General features: G+C 34.1%; 2 protein-coding genes and 1 pseudogene across 2 annotated transcripts; all 3 read right to left on the bottom strand.

Annotated features, from left to right (window-relative positions):
- Window positions 1-4,095: 4,095 nt before the first annotated feature.
- LOC18034353 (probable F-box protein At2g36090) lies at window positions 4,096-5,186 on the bottom strand. The gene has a single exon (XM_006424102.2). It carries the CDS (start codon window positions 5,140-5,142, stop codon window positions 4,096-4,098), a length of 1,047 nt encoding a protein of 348 aa, XP_006424165.1. The 5' UTR covers window positions 5,143-5,186.
- Window positions 5,187-7,825: 2,639 nt separating this feature from the next.
- On the bottom strand, window positions 7,826-11,632 carry LOC18034474 (annotated as a pseudogene).
- Window positions 11,633-12,496: 864 nt separating this feature from the next.
- On the bottom strand, window positions 12,497-15,562 carry LOC18034475 (receptor-like protein EIX2). The gene has a single exon (XM_024179882.1). The coding sequence runs from the start codon at window positions 15,560-15,562 to the stop codon at window positions 12,497-12,499; it is 3,066 nt and encodes a 1,021-aa protein (XP_024035650.1).
- Between the last annotated feature and the right edge of the window lie 9,853 nt (window positions 15,563-25,415).

A 25,415-nucleotide genomic window follows, 5' to 3' on the forward strand; every position in this document is an offset into this window, starting at 1 on the left:
ACAATGTCGTTTCACTTATCTAGAAACGACATGTCCTTTTTATCATTCTACAGAGGATGACATATTGTTTTATATGGAATGACATGCAGTTTTATATAGGATAACCTGTCATTCTTTATAGGAGCTTCTTTTATTTTAAAAAATCATATTACTCTTTTGATGTCATCACTTACAAACGGCAACTAACGGATTAATGGTTGACATATAATTTTTGTTAACTTAAAGTGAATGATTGATACACTCTTAAAATGTTATAATATTTTAATAATATTATAAATTTAAGACATATGAATGATAATTTTCAAAAAAAGAAAAAAGACACTTCATTGATCTACAGTGATCCTACTGAACTCTAAAGAGAAGAAAGTACAGTAGAGATGCCTGGGCTTAACTTCATCAAATGCTGATGTGCAATTAACCCGTGCGAGCTATAATAAATAACACTTTTAGAATTATCTCCCGCGGTTAGATTTGGTACTTCCAACTAATACAATAACAGATAACTTGTAAAATCGGGCGGTATGAAAGCCCTCTAGAGCCCAAATCTTTAGTTCCCCTTGTTTGGACTTTGGACCTTCTTCACTTTGAGGGGTTTTTGGCAACAAGTCCACAACGTAACGCCCACTAGATCAACCGTATACTGTAAAATTTAAAAAATAAAAAATAAAATGAAGTGTGAATCCAACAATCAAGTGACGTCTCCAAATTAACGTGAGAAAATTGTAGAGCAACAAGCATCGAACTCTCAGTAAGAGTGAGTCGCACTGTTATTAACAAAACAAAACAAAAACGAAACAAAACACGCTCTCTGTCAAGTGTCTCTCTGATCAAAATTAATTTTCTATTTTAATTATTATAATCACCAGATCAAATCGAAAGGAACCATAATATTTATTCACCAATTTAATGTTAGGAAATTGAGCTTCCTCCCAAGATCACTCCAAGTAATTTGTCAAGCAATAAACTAACAAGAAAAATATTAAATAGAGAATACATCAATCACACAGCACAAGATTTACGTGAAAAACTCTAAATTCGGAGAAAAACTACGGCCGTTGTCACAAGACAACCAGAGAAAAATATTCACTATATGAAAAATTATTACAACCACATTTTCAGAAATAATTTTCTCTCACCCAAGCCCCAAATACATGATCCCGAGAAATATTCTTTAACAAAGCAAACTCGTAATACCCATATTGAGGAGACAAATGCTCCTTCAATATAACTACATGCTTAAGAACATTTCTCTCTCTCAATTTCTCATCAAAACTTGGAGATAAAAGTGAGGAGGAGCACCCTCTTATTTATAACCAAACGGAAGCACTATTCAAACCGCGTTATTGTTCATGCCGCGTGGTCAAACCGCATTACTGTTCACCACGTGGTCAAACCTTTTTTTTTATAATCAATTTTCAACAATCTCCACCTTGATTAAAAAAAAAATTTCATAGCTACTGTTACAATACATTGTCTTCATCAACAATCATAATTCTCAACATAGAGAATTATCATACTCCACCATAAAAAAAATACCACTTAGAATCAACCATTTTAAGATTTTTCTCTGCACATGTCAAACATATCCGCTGAACATTATGGTGCAATTCTCAATGCTTGGTTCCCTGAGAATTCTTCAGCCATGACATAACTTTTCCACCACACACCTTGCATTTATACCAAGCCAATGCCTGCGTGCAAACTTGTAGACCTCGCTAATAATAACATGTTCTCTTTCATGGCAACTTGGAGATCTACATGCTAAAAGAACTAACTCAGTCTCTTATCAAAAGGAAACTCACTATCTGCGAGAATATCAGTATCTCTTTTTACTGATTCTGGAGCAATTTGCCGATCCCGCTCCACCTTCTTGACAATTTCCTTAAGGTGCCAAATTGCCACACCTTCAAATCTTTTTGCATACTAGATTGGACACAACTTTGACTTGATTTCTCCACAAGCCAAAAAATCATTCTCCCATTAATTTTTATATTTCAAATTTCACCGGACTTGAAAATTTCAATCCTGACATATTTACTTTGCAGATAAGCTTTTACTCTTCACCGCTGACTATTTGGATTGGCTCCCACTGCTTCATGTGAATGGTATTGTATACATGAATAATATCGTATACGTGAATAGTACCGTATACGTGAACAGTGCCCCGAGACCAGAATTTCAACTAATGGCTATAATACCACTGTTAGGAAATTAAGCTTCCTCCCGAGATCACTCCAAGCAATTTGTCAAGAAACAAACTAACAAGAAAAATATTAAATAGAGAATATATTAATCACACAACACAAGATTTACATGGAAAACTCTAAATCCAGAGAAAAACTACGGCCATTGTCACAAGACAACTAGAGAAAAATATTCACTATATGGAAAATTATTACAACCACATTTTCAGAAATAATTTTCTCTCACCGAAGCCCTAAATACATGATCTCGAGAAATATTCTTTAACAAATCAAACTCGTAATACCCATATTGAGGAGACAAATGCTCCTTCAATATAACTACATGCTTAAGAACATTTCTTTCTCTCAATTTCTCGTCAAAACTTGGATACAAAAGTGAGGAGGAGCACTCTCCTATTTATGACCAAACGGAAACACTATTCAAAATCGCGTTACTATTCATATCGCGTTGTTGTTCATGCCGCGTCATTGTTCAAACTGCGTGGTCAAATTGCGTTACTGTTCACCACGTGGTCAAACCTTTTTCTTTTTTTAATCAATTTTCAACATTTAAGAAACAATGTCATTCCCTTTTTTTAACCCTAGATCAAAATTCACAAATGGCTTATCAAAAAGCTTGAGAGCGCGACATGCTGGACTCTAGGGGTGGGCAAAACCGAGTTCGGGTCAGGTTCGGGTCAATTCAATCGGATTTCAGGTTGATTGGGTTGGTTAAAAATTAATCCGAATAAAACCCGAATTATAGACCCGACCTGATAGTTCGGATCGAGTCGGGTCGGGTCAACGATGTGGGTTAAATTCGGATAGGATTGGGTTCGTATGTAATCAATTTTAAAAGCTTCAAAATCTTGTTCGGGTCACAAAGTCAGAAAGGGCAAACCGGCAAAGCCAAAAACTCAGGTCGGGTTGGAGCTTGAGCCTTGGAGCAGCAGATCGGTGGCCGCGGCAACAGATCGCAGACGAGTTTTCAGCAGTAGATGGGCACACATGCAGCGGTAGATCGCGACAGTTGGACGCACAACAGCAGTTCGCGGCGACTGGTCGGAGAGGCAACAACAGATCCGGGACTGGAGAGGGTTGTGTGTGTGAGTGTTGTGGCTGTGGGTTGTGTGTGTGAGGCCGTGAGGGTTGCAAACTTGCAGAGGGTTTGTTGTGATTTGTTTGTAATTTGTATTTTGCGATTTGTGAATCTGTTTGTGTTTGTGAAATTGTGACTGTGAGTGTGCCCGTGTGGTGTGTGCCTGTGTTTAGGTTAGGTTTAGTTTTTTTTTTTTTTTTTGTAACCCGATCGGGTTTATAAAATTTCATCCTATCGGGTTTCATACATAACCCGATCAGATCCGTTTCTAACCCGAAAAGTTTCGGGTCGGATCGGGTCGGGTCGGGTATTTTGCTCACCCCTACTGGACTCCCTCTACTCGATGCTAGCGCTCGTCTTCATACTTGCCACTTGCGTCGAGCTCTGTGACGTCGCCACCATTGTCGACATCTATCGTCTCATTCAATACGACATCTCCGGCGTCCCATTTGGATCTTGGCTGGCGAGCCTCAATCACCACACCGGTTCGCTCCATTTTTCGCCTGGCGCGGACCAGTCACGAACCGTTGTTGTGATTCCGGTTCGCGAATTGAACATTAGCTTGTCAGTGGTATTTTTATTTAGTTTTTTAACGATTGTCGTTGCTAAATATAAAGCTTTTGTGAGTTAAGATTTATGAGATTTTCTATTTTCTATTCAATCACATCCAAATTGATTTTTTATTCTTATAAGTTCTAATCACTTACGTGAAACAAAAGTAATTAATTAACAATAAACAACTACGTATATATATACATCTTCTTCTACACGGTACTATAACTCTTATCTCATTAACAATTCCATTCTTGTTATCTAAAACACTTTGAACGCCCAAAAAGCTGCAAGCATGACAAGTCCACTAGCAAGACAAACATTATTCAATACCCTTTCTGCCCTTTCCTTTTTCTCTTTTCTATCAATTTTCCTCATCAAAAGCTCCTCATATCTCTCTTTCACTTCCGCTCTCCTCCCATTCTTTCTCTTCCCACTCTCCATAACCCCTTGCAAAATTACCAAACCATCCTTCCAACTCAAATTCCCCTCCATGTCCTTCATTTGCATGTTCACTTCTTTCACGCATAGCATTTCCTCACCTTTCTTTCCCCTTCCCCCAGGTGTCACCATCACTTCACACTCCATGCACTCCCTCGCCGGAAACAATCCCCACCGTTGATTACCACCTGCGGCGATCACCACCGCATATTTCACGTGCAAGTCACTTGTCAACCAGTCTTGTCGCACGGAAACCGGCCACCAGCTGGATAAGTTCACCGCCCGGTTTCTGCTAGAGTCGATTATTATCCAACTCAATGTCAAGTTCTTTTCAAGCTCTTCAAACAGAATATTTGCTTCACTCACAAAGGGTATCTTCGTCGGAACGGAATATTTCGCGTCGACCAGGTCAATCCTTAAAGGTGGGAACTGAAACCAGCCGGTTACTGTCTCATTCTCTGTAACCCTAGAGAAGACGGGATCGTTTCTGTAGTAAAGATCAACGGCCGAGATTATCTGTTCAGTGACAAGTAAAGAATCATCATCATGAATGTGTTTTGAGGGTTGTTTTTGGCAATCAAGAACCGGGAATGAGTGAGAGAAAAAAGACCGGTGACCACCTCCGGGGTAGGAGGAGACGAGGGTTCGCACACGTGGGTCGTTAGAGGAAGGCCACGTGGAGGAGCAGATATGTTGCCAGAGTTTTTCTTGTGCACATAGAGAGTGTAGACGAGATGAAGTGCAAGCTGCGGCAGCAAGAGTTTGGCCGTCGAGTCGGGTTAAGATATGAGTCTCAATGATGTCGGGAAGCAACGTTGTGATGCCTTGATGGCTTGTAAATTTTGTGGGACAAGGAGAAGAAGCCATTGCTTCTTAATTTTTTACCTCAAAATGGAGTTTGAATGTTGGGTTCATTTATAAGCAAAAGAGTCAGGCCTAATTGGTCTAATAAAAATGTTGAAACAAATATGTGTATATGACAAAAGATGGATTAGTTTTAGAATATATTATTCTTTGGTTAATCCAATCATAGGATAAGTTGATTCGCTTTAATGTAATGAGCAAGATTTATGAATTAAATTCTAAAAGTCAAGGTTGGTAGGCTATAGACAAATGCATAAAAGATAGAAAAATGGAATTTCCAGGCAGTGGATGAAAAAGAACAAGGACCTACATTCATAAACATTTCATTAAGAAAGGAATAACAGTCGACGTTTTATTTTTCTTTTCCCTCTCAATCTTTTAGATTTAAAAAAAAAAAATAAATTTATGGGCCTTAAGGCGTGTGGTGGAGTGTTTTTTAAGTAATTTAATTTAATTTATCACTTGAGTTCAAATGCAGAGGAAAGTAGAGGATTGAAAATTGATTTAAATTGTGTCTCATTCTCTACCTTTTAAAAGATAAAAGAAATATATATACGGTAGTTTATAAAAATTTGTGTTATTTTTTTAATATTTTTTTCCTATAAATACAAAATACAATCGTAAGATAAGAGGATTCTTAAAATGATTTTCAAGTAGTTTTTCTTTGATTAAACCTATGTTTTGAGGGGGATAAAAGCCTAAAAAGTCATGAATCTATAGACTTCGTCAACTTCCCCAATCTTTTTTTCTTTTTCTTTTAAAAATATCTGTTAGCGATCTACTTGTTTTGTCAATAAATAATAAAATGAAAGCTTATAAGAAAAAAAATTCATTTGTATAAAACCTTTTTTTAAATTAAAGAAAAGTACTTTCAATTTTTTTTTTTTTGGAAGTCTAATGAAGCCATCGCGATTGATTGTCACTACCTGCAACACATCATGACGTGTGAGTTGTGACCAAGACCTTATCTTCTCAGGAAAAGTGGATGAAAATGTTTGCTCCATGAAGCAGATCAACGTCACAACACAAGTTGGGATATTCTTTTTTAATTCACTTGTAATAATTCTATTAAAAAAGAAACAAAGAGAAATATTGTGTTGTTTTTCTTTCAGTACTCTGGTGCGAGGTATTCATTGCCATGACGTGGCTTAAATTTAGTAAATAAACAATTCTCTGTAAAAGTGATGCTACAATTATGTAATTGGGATAAAAGGCGTTAATATATTGTTTGTATCTAAAGGGTGTGTTCTGCACACTGTATTATATTTTATTGTATTATATTATTTTAATGTAAATATATTGTATTATACTACATTACATTAGTAATGTATTATAATAATATTGTATAATGGTTTGTGTTACACTGTAATGTATTAATTTTATTGTGATTAATTTAAATTATATATTTAGAAAATAATATTTTTTAGTACCTATAAAAATACTAAGTATAGAAGTTTTAAATTTTAAAAATTTAACATTATTTTTAGTATAAATTTTAAAAAATATCATAATTTTTTCATAAAGATCAAAGCTTATAACTTTACATTTTTGGCAACATAACATTCATTTTTCAGTATTTTTTAAATATATAATGTGTAAAATAAAGATCGAATGATATAATTTAATCCAATAATCTCTAAATAATATCATAATCTAATAATGTTTTATATTATTATTTTATTGGTATTAATTTTAAATTAATATTATTTAAATTTATTCATATACAAATATTTATTATTCGTTATATTAAATTATTATTTAAGTAATTATTATTAGTTTTATTAAATTGTTAAATAATAATAAAATTTATATATTAATTATTATAATATAATTAAATAATGTAATATTATGTAATATTTTTATTTTTATATATTATTTAAGTACTTATTATTAGTTATAGTAACTTGTCAAATATTAATCGATTTTATTTATTAATTATTATAATAAAAATAAAAATATGAATTATTTATTAATTTATATTAATAATTATGATGTTAAAATAAAAGAAAATAAAAATTAATATTATATTACATGAAAAAGTTATATTTATTTTTTATTATTTATAAAAAAAAAAAAAGAAGAGCAAAACACTAATGTGGCTATTGTCGCATGAACTAAACCCGACTCCGCATTAGTATACCCCCTTTAACCCATTACAATTTTTTTACAAACACAACCTTGGTATTAAGTTAATGTGAACTGGATTTTAATACCCTGTAATCCTATGATTCAAACACACCCAAAGTGATGAACTGAGACCAGCAAAACCAAACCAAATGATTTCAACGACATAGTTGGGATGATAAAACAAGAATGTTCTACATACAGTTATGGTTCTGGCTTTTTGACAATCATTCAAGCAAATTTACTTCCAAGAGGGCGACTCCCACATTGATGATACAGGTACAATTGAGGTCTTGGCCACTGTGAAATTGCAGCACATAGCAGCAATGGCAAGCATTAAATTGCAACCCAGGCTAGCATTCCATTAAAGACTAGAGATGGCTGGACTCGAGAAGCAAAATGGAATGTTAAGCATCAGAAACCTTCTTAAAAGAAAAGCAAGTTTCACCGTCAAAACTTATGGAGTACACCTGAGAGTTAAGCTTCTCAAAGAATAATAATCAAACTCAATAAGAGACGAAGAGTAGCTCAACTGAAAGAGTTTCAAATAATTCTCGCAGCTCCGTCACAGTATAATCAATCACTCATCACCCCAAGTTGACGGTCCACCCAATCCAACTTCAGGTTCCTGAGACAATTGAACTGTCAGACCCATACCCCTGTTTTTAGATTTCTTCTCCTTAGCAGAAGTGGTAACTAAGCCATCAACTGAGTTGAATTTAGAAGCTTCATTAACCATATTGTCACCATCAAACTCAGGATTTCCTGCAATATTGGCAGAGAAGAGCTCCGCGAAAGCGGCTTCTCCATTGTCAATAATGTCAAGTTCTCCTTGTTTCTCCTTTGACTGTTTCTTCTGTTTCTTTTTAAATCTGTTATCATCATCATCAACTTGAATGTCTTTGTTTGTGAGATTTTCACTGGTTTTCTTTCTCTTCCGCTTCAGATCTTTCTCCATATCAACATCTCTAGAACTACTTAGATCGCCATCTACAATGCCTCCAGAGTTCTTTGCATCATTAATAGCATCAAGCTCCCCTTCTTTCTCTTTTGACTTCTTTTTCAATTTCTTCCCTGCTGCAGAATCACTTTTGCTCCGCTGAATTTCTTTATTTGAGGGTTTGTCATTTGTTTCTCTAGTGCCATCTCTTTTCTTTTCCATATGAACTTTTACCGTGTCATCAGCATTATTTGAGGAATCATTAACTTTATCAACTATATTGTCCTTTTCATTTTTGGTGATTCTATCTATTGGTCTAGCATTGAATATACGCAAGTTTGGCAATAGATTTTTGACCTGCAACAATATTGAACATAGATTAATCCAGCTAGGAGCAGAGTTCTTGAAAGACGATTAACATGATAAAATGATTGGGATATTACCTTCTTTGCCAATTTATCATATTCAGCTACAGGGTTTCCTTGTAGATTGAGGTTATTCAGACTGACTAATGACTTTAGCACCTGCTATTCGAGCATGTTACCATTATGCATGGTGACGAAGTATATAGAAAAAACTTGATGAAAACAAATATTTCAATGCCTCACCTTCAATTCTGACCATCTCGTGATCAAGTTCTTTCCTAAGTCTAAATTTTGAAGCTTCTTATTAAAAGCCAACTCGGCCGGAAGAGTATAGCCAATTCAGAGAGTGAGACAGAGAAAGACAACATAAGAAATGAACAAAATATCAATCATGATATTAACAAAAAAAAAAAAATTATGAATTTGAGGATAGCCTGCTATCATAAAATGACCACTGGGTACATGATATACCTTAATGTCATTGTCAGAAAGTCGGAGTTCTTTCAATTCTGTGCAAGACTTGAGCGAAGAACCAATAATCTGGACTTGGCAGTTTGAGAGAGAGAGCTGGAACCAATCTTGATTAACAGCCTTAGCAACAGTCTTTCAAAATAATAGCTAACGGCAATTAATGACCAAAGCATTGCTTACCTTTGTAATAGCTTTCATATTGAGCAGAGAATCGCCAATTTTGCGAATTGGATTTCGAGAAAGAACTGCTTGAGAAACAAACATTTATCCCAAGAATCAACTTGAATTCCAATAATGCTTTGATCTGAACACAGTATCATCAATCACGAACATGCAAAATCAAAAAGAATTGCACACAAGTTTGCCATCTCCTCAAAATCAAACAGGTTTGCTCTCTACTCAAAAGTCTTTCGACCATGCCTTAACCAACCACTCCTTTAAACCAAATCCTAGAACAAGTAAAATTTATAGAGTTAAAAATTATTGACTCTAAGAAAAATGTAATTGTTACTTCTCTAAGAATTACAGCTCTTATTCCTCTCCCATTCTCGCCAAAGTTCTATATAGACAACACCACTTGAACAAAGATAGGCTAGAGCATGTAATGTCAATCTACTAACAAACATCAGCCAAGCAGGGACGGAGCCAGCGTGGGACGAGGTGGGGCACAGGCCCCAGCTGGCTTTTAATTTTTTTTTTTGATAATTATACTAAAAATATGTATTTTATTTATTATTTATGAAAAATACCCCAGCTGAAATGTAAAATTTGAAATTGACTCTAGTAATTTTAAAATATTTCATATTGTCCCTAATTTAAATTTTTTATTATAAATTATTTAATTAGTTATTAACATTTCATGAAACTTTATTAAAGACACGAGAACAAATATTAAAATAAAAAATCTTCATAACAAAATGTTAGTATAATGGTTAATGGACCAGTTTTTAATCTTTTTATTTTTTATTCAAGTAAAATTAATTATTTAGTCTTTCAACACTGACCATAAGTTGTAAGTCTACCTAATTCTAATTTATAATTTTCTAATTAATCTTTTGTCTAGTTTTAAAATTTATAATTTTATCATGCATTTCATATTTGTTCTATGTGTTGCAATATATGAATATTTTTGTTATTATTAAAAGATTTTAAGAGCAAATTAAGTAATAACCTAGTCTTGTATATTGAAAAATATATTTTTGCTTATATTGATAATTCATTATTTTCAACTCATAAAATCCCATTGAGGAGATTTCACGGAGAACCATTGTAATAAGTAAATTTATTATCAATTAATATTATAGTTGTAATGCTATATATTGATATCTAATTTTAAAAAATGTATTATACTTTAAATAGGGTTTCAATTAGATACATACAGACGCACTCTATAAGAAGTACAATTGTACATGTAGCAAGCTCCCATTTAGAGTTTATGGGGCCCACAATACAATTTCTCAAATGACGACTTATCACACGAGCAATCGTACATTCGAGTCATGTTTGATTTTAAATGTGCCCCGGCTCTATCAAAATCCTGGCTACGTCCCTGCAGCCAAGGAACAGATTTTATCAAACACAATGAAGTGTGAACATGAAGAAATAAGAATCTGTGCCAAGAGTGTTCAATTCCTTCATCTGATCAAGTTTGCATATCGAAACAATCTCATTGTCTGCACAACCCCCCCCCAAAAGAAAAAAAGGTTAAAAAACGAACTGATTTCCATATTTTATATCACCAACTTACAAAAAGGGTGCTGCAATTAGGGTCTAAATCTCACCATTCAGAATTAAAGCACATAAGCTGACGACAGACATCACCTCATCCATCGATCTAAGCTTATTTTTGCCCGCATTCAACACCTGAATTTCAAAGACAGAACAAGGTGAATTTAAATAATCCAATTAGCTCATCATTTCCAAACCTAAACTACTTCAAACAACTAGTTTAGATCGAGCAAGTGTCCCAATGGACAATAATAACAAACGGATAAAAGATTTCAACCAAATCGCCAGAAACAATAAGCATTGAAACCTTCTCATGGGAAAACAAGAATCTCTCACAAGCAACCATTTAAAAGTGTACAAAATGTAAAATATCACGAACAAAGCAAGGGAATGACACTTACAGTGAGCTTAGAGAGTCCTTCGATTCCTTTTAAGCTTTGCAATTTGTTTTGCACAACTGATAGCCACTTCAAATTCACGCAATGCCTCAACCCCTTCAAATAAAATTAAAAAAAATGAAATTTCATGCCAAGAAATGATAAAGCCGTAAATTTGTTACTGGGTGTTGGGGAAATGAATGAATGGTAGGCACCTCAAGAGAAGTGAGGTTGTTGGAGCTAAGGTCGAGTCCAAGTTGTTGAAATCGGTCAAGCAAGAGACGCCAGAGAGAGCTTTGTGAGTGAGAGTCAGAGATTTTATGGAATTGGGATCGCCAGTATTGTTGTCCTTCAAAATTTGCTCGGTGCTCAGTCGTGTCATGATTTGGCTTCTTCGGTTTAGTCCTTGAGAATTAGCAAAACCCTAGCTTTGAATGTCTCTGCTTCCAGGGTTTATCTCTAGACTCTCAGGCAGGGTTTGTACCGTACTCGTTTGAGTCAACCGACACGTCGTTTCAATGTAATTCTTTTTTCAGACCTGAAGGAGTTCATATTAGTGAAATTTGTGATCCAATTGTTAGGTCAAGTCACAAAAATAGCTCAACTTTTCTCTCTCTCTCTCTCTTTTTTTCCCTGAGCCGGATCACAATGCCCAAAAATATGTTTGTTATATATTTTTCCTTTAATTAGGTTTGAATGGAAAGAAGAAACCTCCCTGTTAAATATCAAACTCTTAAACCTTTTATTACTAATTGAATTTGAGTCATTTTGAGCGCAAAAGGCATTCACAATCAGTCGATCTCTGCCTAAAATCATCTATGTTATATTAACTGTATATAGTTCAAATAGTCTATCACACACAGTCACTTAGTCATAAACAATTTAGTTTTTTCATCTCTTTATCACTGGCACCGAACACCATTTTCTTCACTCATTCAAGAAAATGTTTAGGCGTGTTTGGAATATTGTGAGACTTTTTTTTTTTTTTTTCTAAAATACAAATTTAATTTAGAGAAAATATTTGTAAATTATCTAAAACAGTTCTTCATTAGCAATGTCGGATGGACTAATGAATGGACAACTCTTATTTTTTACCCTCTAAAACGAAGAAACATAAATTTTATGTAGAGATTGGACTGTGAAATCAATAGCCCTCTCGTTGAGTCCTTTTGCTTAAATTCATTTAATCTCGACACCTGCTTAGGTGATCTAAATGCTGAAACATGGTGAAAAAATAGTGCAATTTCGGAGGGCTCCAATGTCCAATTCTTTCCTTTTATTGTAATGATCGAGTGACATTGCATCCTGGACCCCAAGTACATAATATAACAAACATACAGTCACGGAAAAATCTAGTAATATCTTCTTACAAAGCAGCCAAATTCATCCATAAAGCCATCCAAAAAATGACAGTACTTGTACCTCCATCTTCTGCTGACAAGTAGAGGACCTATGAAACACCAAAACCCCACTACAAATCCAAGTGCCACGCTTACATACAACAACCAGTCCACTTCGTCTTCATCTTCGTTTCCATTTCCATTTGGATCTTCAGGTACAAGAGGATTATTCCCAGTACAATTAGGAAGTGGAGCTCCGCATAGATTGTTGCCGGCAAAACAGGATGAATCTAAGCTTTGCAATTGAGTGCTTGAAGGAATTTTCCCAGTCAAGTGATTGTTGGACAAGTTCAGGTGATTTAAAAATGACAAACTTGACATACTTTGGGGAATTTCACCAGAAAGTTGGTTCGCTGAGAAATCGAGGGACTCAATTGATTTCATATTACCAATTTTCTCAGGAATTTTTCTGCTGAAAAAATTGTGGGACAAATTCAGTGATTGCAGTCCTTTAAGATTTGTCAGTTCCATAGGTATTTCTCCCGAGAAATTATTCTTCGAAATGTCTATGCTTCTTACCAAATTCAGAATGGAGTCATATTCAACCATAAACCCCTTCGTCACAACTGATGCATCCAGCGCAGCTTCAGTCCCATCCATCATTGTAACGTAAGATATGGCATTCTGTAGATTAGATGAGTCCGTCGTCGCCATAGCAGTGAAGTTACTGATGCATCTGGGTATGGTTCCCGAGAGATTGTTGTTTGCAACATCCAAAATTTGTAAAGAAGTTAGACGACAAAGTTGAATTGGCAAATAGCCGTGAAACTTGTTTGATCGAAGAATGAGTATCGACAATCCAGAAAATCTCTCCCCCATCCATGTTGGGATGTTCCCGACAAACTCATTTTCATCCATGTCAAGATATACCAAACCTGAACAATTTTGAAATGACGCAGGAATGACTCCAGACAATCTATTATTGCGCAGGTTCAATGACCAAAGAAAACTTAAAGTTCCAATTGAAGCCGGAAGACTACCAGTAAGGTTATTGTTACCTAAATTCAGCATACCCAAGCCAGGCCAATTCATCCAACAATCAGGTATATCCCCAGAAAAGTAATTTTTCGAGAGTTGGAGATAAGAAATGCTCTTTAACCCATTACATATTAAATGAAAAATGGACCCCGAAAAACCATTATTAGAAAAATCAAGTATGCCAGATGAGGGAGGTAGAAGAGGCGATGGACGGTTATCAAAATCTAAATTTGGAATCTCACCGTAGATTTGGTTGCTGGAGAGATTCAAATACTTATATTGGGAAATGGAATTCCAAAACCAACGAGGAATAGTATCAGAAATTCTTGTGTTGGATATGTCCAAATCAGACAAATGCTTTTGTGAATGAAGCCACGATGGAAAATGAGGCCCTAAATGACATGACCTCAATTGCAATGTATCGAGTTGAAAAGGAGGAACCCAGTTTGGATTGACTTGCAAGATTAGCGGGTTACCAGATGTAGAAAATGAAGTCAGTTTTGTTAGATTGACAAAATGATTTTCAGAAAGTGTTCGACTCATCCTATTGTTGGAAAAATCTAGATATTCTAAATGTGAAAATTTTCCCAAAGACAATGGAATAGAACCATTCAACAAGTTGTTGGACAAATCTAGATATTCTAAGCTTAAAATTTGTCCTAGAGACAATGGAATGGAACCATTCAGACTGTTTCTGGAAAGATCTAGATATGTCAAATACGTAAGTTCTCCTAAAGCAGATGGAAGTGGACCTGAAAGAGAGTTGTTACGTAGTTGAAGTTTGTTCAAACTTTTAAATTGCCCAAGTTGATTTGTCAAGTGACCTGAAAATTGACAACTCCTCAAAACTAGTGACTCTAGTACATGTGCACCACATGCAGAGAAAATATCTAAAACTTCTGATAAGTCTTGACTCAATTTGACAAACGACAGATCGATTGATGTCAACTTACAAAGCCGTACAAACGATGTTGGAATCTTCCCTGCAAGATCATAATTTAAGGAAAGGTCGAGAGTTTTGATAGAAGTCAAGTTTTCTAGACCCATCGATGAAATTGTGCCTAGCAAGGAATTATGTTGAAGAGAAAGGAACTCAATATCATTAAGCTTAGACAACCAACCAGGTATTGCAGAATTGAATTCATTATAAGATAAATCAAGATGCCTAAGAAACGTCAAGTTTCCTAGTCCGTTGGGGATTTTACCTTGAAATTGATTACCGCTTAGATCGAAAAAGACTAAATTATGAAGACCAAAAACCCAACTGCTAAATTGAAACAAAGAGTTATTAAATTGGTTTTTGGAAAGATCGAGGGTCTTAAGGGAGGAAAAATTAGCAGAGGATGACGGAGGAAAGTGATGGAGTTCACAGTAGGACAACTTTAGTACTTTTAAAGAAGAGAGTGAGTTTGTGACAAGTAACCAATCAGTGGCTTTGCTAAGGTCAGCGTCACTCAGATCGAGGTGCTCTAGCAAAGAGAGACCAGATAGCCATGAAAAACTTTCAACTTGTGACTCATAATTCTCACTGAGATCAAGATATTGAAGATTAGAGAGATTTCCAAGTTGGTAAGGAATCACTCCTGCAAATTTGGCTCTAGAGAGATTCAGGTATCTAAGGTTCTTAAGAGAACCAAGATATTTGGGAATTTGAATTCCATGGAAATCATTTCCGCTTAAGTCCAAGTGAATCAAATGCGTTAAGTCAACCAAAGAGGGATTTATCTTACCAACCAGCTTTGACACCGTCCCATAATTAGGATCAGGGTTTCCGAGGTTGAGCTGAAGGACATGGCCAGTGAAGTTGTTACAAACAACACCATCCCATGCACAGCAATCTCCATCACCAATATTCCAAGAGGCAAGACGGTTTGAAGGATCATTGAGATCTTGCTTCAACTTTAAAAGCGCTTGTCTCTCACTGTCTATGCAAGCCACGTTAGAGTTGGCAATGCAGAAGCTGATGTTGATCATGGTAACTAAAGTAAACAACTCAAGAAAGAGAAGGGCAACAGAAACACTCATGATGGTTGATGTCATTGCTTTGGATAGTGATGAATTAATTATGGGGAAAGGAAGTGTGCTTATGATGAGAATGTTATTATATTGCTTGATATTTATAATGTCCTCCGTTTGCCCATATGATACGTTTGCATCAATCGAATTTGGTACGTAATAGTATGCTTGAAAAGGATTTATGATCTCAGTCTCACATTTCTGCAAGAAATTTCCGTGCTCGTTGCTTTGGATCATCATCAAGTCTTCTAAGTCATCAATTAACTGCTTGCTGTGGCCCCCCCCCCGGGTGGAATTTGAACTTGCATTATTACAGTGGGAGATACAAACAAAGAAACCAAAAAAAAAAAAAAAAGAGTTTTAGAAAAGGAATTGAATGGTTAAAATGATATACTTTAAAGTTTAGAGTAATAGGCTAATTATGAAGTTTCAGAGTTTTATGTTGAATTTTTGTTATAAGTTTCGTCTCAACTGCGATGGTTAGGTTTTGAATCAAATACTTTACAAGGCGTTTCCAAGGCAGAAAACTGTTGAAACCCTGAGTCGAAAAGCAATTGATATAGGTTTTGTAATAGTTGTTTTCATTTCTGTAGGACAATAAATAAACTCGTTTGATTTGTTTTTTCACTTAATCTCTAAATTTATTTCACCGGGTTATCCGGAAAGTGTTTAGCTCGTGTGGTAGATTTTGTCTCTCTGTTAATTTGGGCCGACAAAAACTAAGGAAATAGGATCAGGATCCGGTGCTCAGCTGAGTTTGTGCTGAGCACCATATCAATGGTCAGAAATTGCTTAAAGCCTATAGAAGATAATTGCTAACCATTGATCGGGTGTTCAGCACAAACTCAGCTGAGCACTGGATCTGTTTCCAAGAAAATATCATGACCACCTCTTTCTCTTGTCGGCAAGAACTTTCGTGCTCAATGCTTCGGGTCTTTAAATTCTCAATGTCATTGATGGCTCCTCCAGTGGACTTGCTTTTGGCATTTTTAGTCAAGGGGGAAAAAAAGGTCTTGGCTATTTTATGGAATTGAATAATCATTAAAATATTTAATTACTAGTATATTATTAATATTTTAGAGGAATTAAAATTTATTTTTTCATCCCGATAATTCTTCCTAGCGATGGTAGAAAGGCTCGACCCAACTATTGGCCTGGCCAAATTGATCTAACCATAATTTTTATGACTTTAGCCTCAGTTTAAGGAGTTAATGACTGAGTTAGGGCTCAAAGAATCAGACCCAATGTCGGGCCTTATCAAAAAACTTTGACCGATCCTCAAATGAATTTTTAAAATTAAAAAAATAACACTTGAAAGTTAAACGTACATACCACTCGTGGTCACAACTCACTCTACTAATATTTGTCCCTATTTCATATTAATTTAATATTTAATATTTGATTTATTTACTTGCTAATTTGGTTAGATTGTTACATGTTATATTGTTGTTAATGCTAAATAAAAAATTAATTAATTTAATTCCTTACACCCAAAATCAACAAAAAATGGAACAATAATAATACAATATAATCTATCTATATATATATATATATATAAAGCTGAGACTTGAGAAGGTGATGTGGCATCACCATTTCTCATCTTTGTATATTCTCTATTATCTAATAAATAGAGAAATTTTCTTTTAAATATATATATATATATATATATATATATATAAAGTTGGGACTTGAGGAGGTGATGTGGCATCACCATTTCTCATCTTTGTATATTCTCTATTATCTAATAAATAGAGAAATTTTCTTTTAAATTTGGCTTTTTATTTTCTCATAATTAATTTGATTGTTATTACACAATAACAATTATGTAAAGGTTTTAATGAGGCATATTCTTTGTAATGAACATCCAAGGAGGAGTGTTATGAATTTATTAAAATAAATGTAGATGTTCATAACATATATCTCTTAGTCTCCCCACTATCTCCCATTAGCAACCTTTAACTTCCCTATAACTCCCACTATCTCAAAATGAATTATGATCCATAATTTTTCATTAATTTCATGGAGTGATTATGTAACTATAAAAAGAGAGCTCATCTTTTTGTTTTGTACACACACAATTGGAATGAATAAAATCACTCTATAATATATTCTCTCATTTAATTCTTTATCTTGCGTTACTTCTTTATTTGTATTGCTGATTAATAACTTTTTTTATTTTTTATAAGGCTGCCTCATCTTAAAAAAAAATTAATTTATATTTTTTATCAGTTTCATCAAGTGTAAAATAAAATAAAAAAGATAATACTAAATTTATTTTTCAAAACCGCGTGAAGCGCAGTTCTATTTTCTAGTTTATATTATATTTAAGAGCTTTCTAGTAGTAGTGGGGTTACGTTGCCGTGTTGTTTAAGCAATTCATTTGATGGGAAGACCTTGACTTGGTGTCTTTGCTTTCCTTCGTGGAAAATTTTAAGCCAAAAGCCAGCTTGACCCCCCAAAAGGGAAAGCTAGCTAAAATTTGCGGAAATTAATGTTGGAATATTTTATAGTGGCCCGTGTGCCACATTATAAGTTAGTAATAATTTAGGATTTAAATAATAAAATAAATTATGGGCTGAAATTTTAAAAATTAATTGCCCACTTTGATGGAAAGTAGGAATTATGGTTTTATTAAAATTGATCCCCTCTCCACCCAATATAAAAAGGATATCACTTTAATTTTCTCTCCATCATAAAGTAAATCACTCTATAGGGGTCAAGAGAGATAAATCAATTTTGTTAATTTTTAATTCCTTACAGTGATATTTTATCAAAAAAAATTCTCATGGATCTGGGTATGTTTTCTCTTAATTATGATGATGTAAAAATCATGATATTTTATAATTTTAAGAATTAAAGTTTATGCAAATTAGGATTTATTAGCTTTATGAAAATTATAAAAAATTCCAACAATTAGTATCAGCGCAATAATTAGAATTCGTGATTTTCAATTAAAGATTATGGTGATGTATATATATTTCCGCTGCAACGGCCGTATGAATTTTTCCTGCGATTTATGAAATTGTGAACCATTGTTCACGTGAATTACTCATGAATCTAATGGGCTTTTATATTTTATTATTATTATTATTATTGTTATTTTTTTGTCAAGGTTTGACTATATCTCAATTATGCTTGGGCCATGAAAGTTTTGTTTTATGAATTTGATATAGGCTTATGAATCTTAAGAACTTGGCCATGACGAATTAATCTGACCAAACTTATGAATTATATGTCTGATATGTTTGAAACTATTTGCATATTATTGGCTTACATGCAATATTAATGAACTCAAGGAATTTATGTTCCTTTTCTTTAATATATGATTATTATTGTAAGTATTTTGTATGCCTATTATTTTTACAACATTCGTCATTATATGATTTTGATGTCTGTATCATATTTAATTTGTTAGTTACCGAAGTGGTTAGATTAGAAAGTTTTCATAGATGTCAAATCAAGTTCAATTTCAAATACTCATAATTATTGTGATGCTTATGATCGAATGACATGACAATTTTCTTGTATGGGTATATTAAAATTAATAAATTATAAAATATTTAAGAATCGTCTAAAAGTTGATTAATTAATTTTATATTCTATGATTATGATATAAGTAATTAATTTGCTTGATTAGATATGTTTAGTATATCTAAAGATAGCATATATATCTAATTAATGTGTACTTGATTACTAATTATGTGAAATTAAAGTTAAGTATTATTTATGTTTATTGAAGTGTATTGTTGTATCCAAAGGTGAACTTCAATATGCGCCTAAGGTTTATGTGAATTTGATCTAAATATATATTATGTGTTTAAGTTCAAAGCATTAATGTGTAAGCACTTATATATTTGCAATATTTGTGCATGTTGCTCTTTATTTGCAAGTTTCATTTGTTGTTAAGTTCAATGGCCTTAATTACTCAGATTCGTTTGAGCAGATCCAGTTTCACTTAGGTGTTCTAAATCTTGACTTAGTATTATTAATAGAGATGGCAATTTGGTCCATTTAAATTGGATATCCATACATCCAATCCAATTGGATTGGATAATATCCATCCAAAATTTTTTGGATATAGATATGGATATTTTTAAAAAATATCCAAATAAAAATTGGATGGGTATGGATATCCAATGGATACCCAATATCCAATTAATATCTTATTTGAAATTAAAAAATTAAAATGTAAAACTAAAATGAAATAAGCAAAAACAAATGTCTGGATAGCAAAACCTAAGATTATCACATCGCTCGCCGGCCGGTCTTTGCTTACCGACGCTCTTCCCCGACTCCGACGTCGCTTTCCGGGGGTTCCGTTTAGGTGCGCCGGCGCTGTACCAATGGTTGATCAGCCGTAACTGCAGCTTCCAGCTGTTCTTGAGCGTTTTTCTGCCTCGTTCCAGCTACCATCGTCTCTGTCATCGCTGCCACCACCGTCGTCCGTCCGCCTGTTCGTTGTCTCCCGCGCAAGGTAAGTTTTGATTGCTGAAGCTTATAAGCCGTTTAATATATATTTGGCTTTGATTGATCTTATTACCAAATTTAGCCCAGAAACAGTATTCATGTCTTCACAGTACCCAGCATTTTCACAGTATTTCTGGTGATTTTACTAAAATTATGCAAATATTTTCTTCACCTTTTGTCAGTCACAAATCTAGATTTTGATTAATTGCTGGATGGGGTTTAATTTAGTTTATGAATTTGGCTCCATGATTAAACATGAAATAAGCTTTTACAAGCCTAAAATCTTATGCCTTTATGGCTTCCATTATTTTTCTTATTTTTGTTTACATGGCTCTGTGTGTGTGTGTGTGTGTGTACAGAGAGAGAGAGAGAGAGAGGAATTGGAAGAGTTTCAATATGCAGTGGTTACTTTCTTCAAAGAATCTGCTAGTATATATAATCTATGGCCTTTCACATAATCATTTGAAATCTGATAGTCGAATTTTCCAACAAAACTTTTTCAGCTTCTAGAGGCCGAAATCAGTTGAGGCTCCATTTGCTATTGGGTGTTGCCATTTGTGGAAATGTGGCCCTCCGATTGTGAAATAAAATATTGACGGATGCTGGAAGTTAGATTATCATCTAATTGATCTCTATATGGTTCATGTTAAGCACTACTACTACTTCCAAACAAACGAGCTAGCTAGTTCTGGAAGTTTAGGGATTGTTAATAATTGCTCTGTAATGTCTTTTTTTCAGGTTAATTATGTCTGATTTTGATTCTGATCCTGCTGTTCAATTAAACCCTCAAGCCTCAAGTAATGTTAATGCTGAAAATCCACAAACTCATTCAATTAGTGGAGGTACAAAACGAGACTCGGAAGGACAACCTAGAAGCTCATTGAGACAAGCATCTAGAGCTTGGGACCATTTCACAAGGAGAACAATTAATGGAGAAATGAAGGCAGTGTGTAATCATTGTGGCAAAGGTTTTGCTGGACAGCAATCAAGTGGAACTTCACATTTGTTAAACCATATTGATAGGTGTCCCAAACAGATACAAGAATCAGCTCCAGCTCCAACTTCTAGCCCTAGTCAAGCATCTAAGGTCTACAAGAAAAAAGATGTATTTGATAAAGCACTTGCTAGACAGAAAATAGCAAGAATGATAATCATGCATGAGCTTCCTTTGAGATTTGTTGAGTATGAAGGGTTTAGGGATTTGATGAGTTTTGTTCAGCCTTTGCTTGGTAAAATTTGTAGGAACACTGTGAAAAGAGAAGTTTTTAAGTTGTTTGATTTTGAAAAGGCTAAGACAATGGCTTTGTTGGAGGATATTACTAGTAAAGTTTCCATTACTACGGATATGTGGACATCTAGCAATCAAAAAAAGGGATATATGGTCGTGACAGTGCATTTTATTGACAATTCGTGGACTCTACGAAATCGGATCTTAAGGTATCAGTTTAAAAGTTTAATAAATTTATTTATATTTTATTATATGAACTTTATTTTATTTATTCTTCTAGCTGTAATTCTGTTTTATTTTTTATGAATTGTGTAGATTTATATATGTGCCTTCTCCACATACTGCTGAAGCACTTTCTAATGAGTTGGCTAAGTGTCTGTTGGATTGGAATGTAGATCGAAGGTTATCTACAATAACCATTGATAATTGTTCTACTAATGATGCTATGATTCCGCTTTTGTTGGCTAAGTTTCCTCCTAGTTCATTCTTATTAAATGGAAAATTATTGCATGTGAGATGTTGTGCTCACATTTTAAATTTAATTGTTAAGGATGGGTTAGATGCGATAGGAGATGGGATTGAAAAAGTTAGAAACAATGTTAATTACTGGACATCATCACCTAAAAGGATAGAGCTGTTTGAGGATACGGCTAATCGCCAATTGAAGTTAAATTGTTCTAAGAGTTTAGTGCTTGATTGTAAAACTAGGTGGAATTCGACATATTTAATGCTTGAAGTTGCTTTGATTTATAAAGATGTTTTTACTCGTTTGAAGCATCGTGATAACCAATATAAGCATTTGCCTACTGAAGTAGAGTGGGAGTTGGCGAGAGTAGTATGTGAGCGTTTGAAACCCTTCTATACTATGACTGAGATGTTTTCTGGCACTAAATACCCAACAGCTAACTTATTTTTTCCAATAATTTGTGAAATTAGATTATCATTGAATGCTTGGCTTAATTCTTCATGTGATGTGATAAAAAATATGGCGAAAAGTATGTTAGAAAAGTTTGGAAAATATTGGGATGAAATCCATGGTGTAATGGCTGTTGCTGTTGTATTGGATCCTAGATACAAAATGGTTCTAGTGGATTATTTCTTTCCTCAGATTTATGGTAGTGATGCATCAACTCATATTGATAGAATCCGTACTCTCTGTTCTGACTTATATTCAGAATATAAAAAAAAAAGTGTGGTTGGATCGAATTTGGCTGAAGGATTTGGTGAGTCTAGTGTTGTTTGTAATTCTAATTCTAGTTCAGTTGTGATGGGTATGTGGGATGTGCAAAAATTTAATGCATTCAAAAGCCAACATATTCGTAAACGAGTTAAGTCGGAGTTAGATACTTACTTGGAAGAAGAGGATAAGACTACTCCAGACTTCGATATTTTAATGTGGTGGAAGGTGAATAGAAGTAGATATCCGATATTGTCTGAGATTGCTAGAGATTTGCTGGCTGTTCCGGTCTCCACAGTTGCTTCCGAATATGCTTTTAGTGCGGGAGGTCGATGTTTAAGCCCACATCGTAGTAGACTTCATCCGAGTACAGTAGAGGCCTTAATGTGTACTCAGAATTGGATATGGGCTCAATTAAAAGGTATCAAATTCAGCTCACTTATGCACTTATTTGATTTTGATAGTATTTGTTTTTTTTTTTATATTTTACAAGTTTTTTTTTTTAAATTAGGTGAGATTCCTAAAGATAAAGTGATGAATGGGGAAGAAATAAATGGAGAAGTGACTGATAATGATGATGAAGAGGAGACCCAACCATGTTCTGAATAGTGTTTATTTTTCTTTTTTTGGTATGTGTTTGATGCTTATTGTTGTGCCTAATTGAAGAGTATATTTTTAGGAAAGGACCTCAATGTTACAGATCCCTGGTGTTCTGTTCTGTGGCCCTGTCTTCTATTACCTAATCTTCTATCCTGTGTTATTCATCTTAAGTTTCACTTGATTTGAAAATCTATCCGGCTGCCAAAGATATTTCATTTGTTATGGCCATGGTGGCAAATTATATGGTTTCAGAATTTCCTGTTTAGTTCATATCTGCTCTATTCATGCATCAAATGGCAGGTCTGGCTTTTTTCTGTCATTTTCTCATTTACTTCTTGTTATCAGTTGGTTGCAGTTTGAAAAATTCCTTGGACAAAGGCAAACCTAAATTATACTGGTCAGGCACTCATCATATCCGCAGGTAACTGTCACAACTGGCTGAACTTACACTATTAAGCTTCTTTCATTTTTCATTTGGCTCATTGTGCATTTAATATTATCTGTGTTTTGTTTGAATTTGCAGATTAATGATGATGATCTAGTTGGAGATTAATGATGTGTTAGAAGATTGGAGATTAATGATGCGTTAGAAGAATGAACTTTTTGTATTTAATTTGAAATTAATTTGTAATTTCATATTATAATTTTTTTAATTCATAGTTTTGATATTTGTTATGTTTATTATTTTTTATTTGATATTAGAATTTAATACTGTTTTTAACTATTTTATATTATTTTATTATTATTTTTTATATAATCAAAATAAAATATTCATGGATATCCGTGGATATCCATGGATATCCATATCTTTATGGATAAAATCCATATCCATGTCCAATATTAAATACTGGATATGGATATGGATATATCCATCATGGATAATTATGGATTTGTATTTGGATGGATATTATCCATCCATAATTGGATATTTGCCATCTCTAATTATTAACTGAAAGGCCAGCTGTTATTACTAATGAAAGTAGTGCTGAAAAGAAATCTTTCCATAATGTTTATGCGTATGACAGTTTTTTTTTTTTGGGGATAAGATGAGAATGAGATGACAGTTTCTAGGTAGAAACGCTAGCTACTACTAGGAGTGCGAAGCTAGCTAGCTGCTGAGGGATGGCATTTTTCGATTGTGAAGAAAATCACCAATTTGTTTCGAAGGGATATGAAAGCCAAATCGCAATTTTGTTTCCTCTAATCCGTTTCATTCTGGCATCTAGGCATTTTGTTGTATGTTAATTGCTTTGCTGGCTCATCGATCAAGACCATTAATTTATATGTGTAGCGTTTCTTATTATTAGTTGGAATCAATATATAGACAAGAATAGCACAGAGCAAATGTTTCCAGTCGTTTAATTGCAGCCATACATACACAGCAACAAGCCAACAACGTCCGAGAAAACTCAACAATAGTAATGAAAATTGTACAAGAAAATCAAGGATCGATTGCTGAAGACAGCAAATCAATTGAAAAGCAATAAGAGAAATGCGTAATTTGATGAAGATAATGTTGGGGAAAAATTAGGTTTTTAAATTTTTTATAAAACCTTTTGAAGATCGCTCTCATATAATATATAAGAATTTGTAATCTAGAAATTGTACCTTGAAAATCCGATTTGGCTTTTTCCGTTGAAGTGATTTAGGCTCCTAGATCACGATCCGCCACCACCACTCCTGTTAGATCACGATCCGTCACCACCACACTTGTTAGATCACGAACTGTCACCAATGATCTTTCAGGTTATGACTCAGGTTCGATCTGCACTTGACGTGTGGGCGCCTTTATCACTACCAAAGTAACTAGCACGAGAAAATTTTTCTCTCACAACAATAGAGAGAAAAATATTTTTCTCTGATCTGAATAAAGTGGCTGCTCACTTTTCTTTTGAGAAAATAAGTCTTTTATATCATCCTTTAGTGAAAATCCTAGGCTCCAAATAATCAAAAAATAAAACCCACGTTATTTGCTTTTTCAATAGGAGACCCACCTTGTAAAATAACATAAGACCCCTTACACAAAAGCTAATTAAATGGAGCCTCCCACTAAATGATATATTTAGGCTTTTGACCCAAATAACTAGTTATCTTACTTATTAGTCCAGTAGTGGTGCAGTCAATTAAATGAGCTAACCCGAGGATCATTTGGGAACATATAATAGTGGCTACAATAATTAGGTCTGTAATTAAACTAGCCCAATTATTTAATTCCAAATCTACTCCACTAAAAGATTAGAACCGACTTCCATAATTGTATGCTCGAATAATAATTCGTCCCAAGCCACATTGATTTCTTTACTGCACAATCTTTTGTACCACATCGTTAATTAAATTGATATCTCAACTGTCCAATCAATTTAATAACATCTTATTCCTTGATCCTTACTGGTTTTCTCTAATGA

The sequence above is a fragment of the Citrus clementina genome, unplaced genomic scaffold (genome assembly GCF_000493195.1).
Source record: "Citrus clementina cultivar Clemenules unplaced genomic scaffold, Citrus_clementina_v1.0 scaffold_8, whole genome shotgun sequence".
In the NCBI taxonomy this organism is placed as follows: Eukaryota; Viridiplantae; Streptophyta; class Magnoliopsida; order Sapindales; family Rutaceae; genus Citrus; species Citrus x clementina.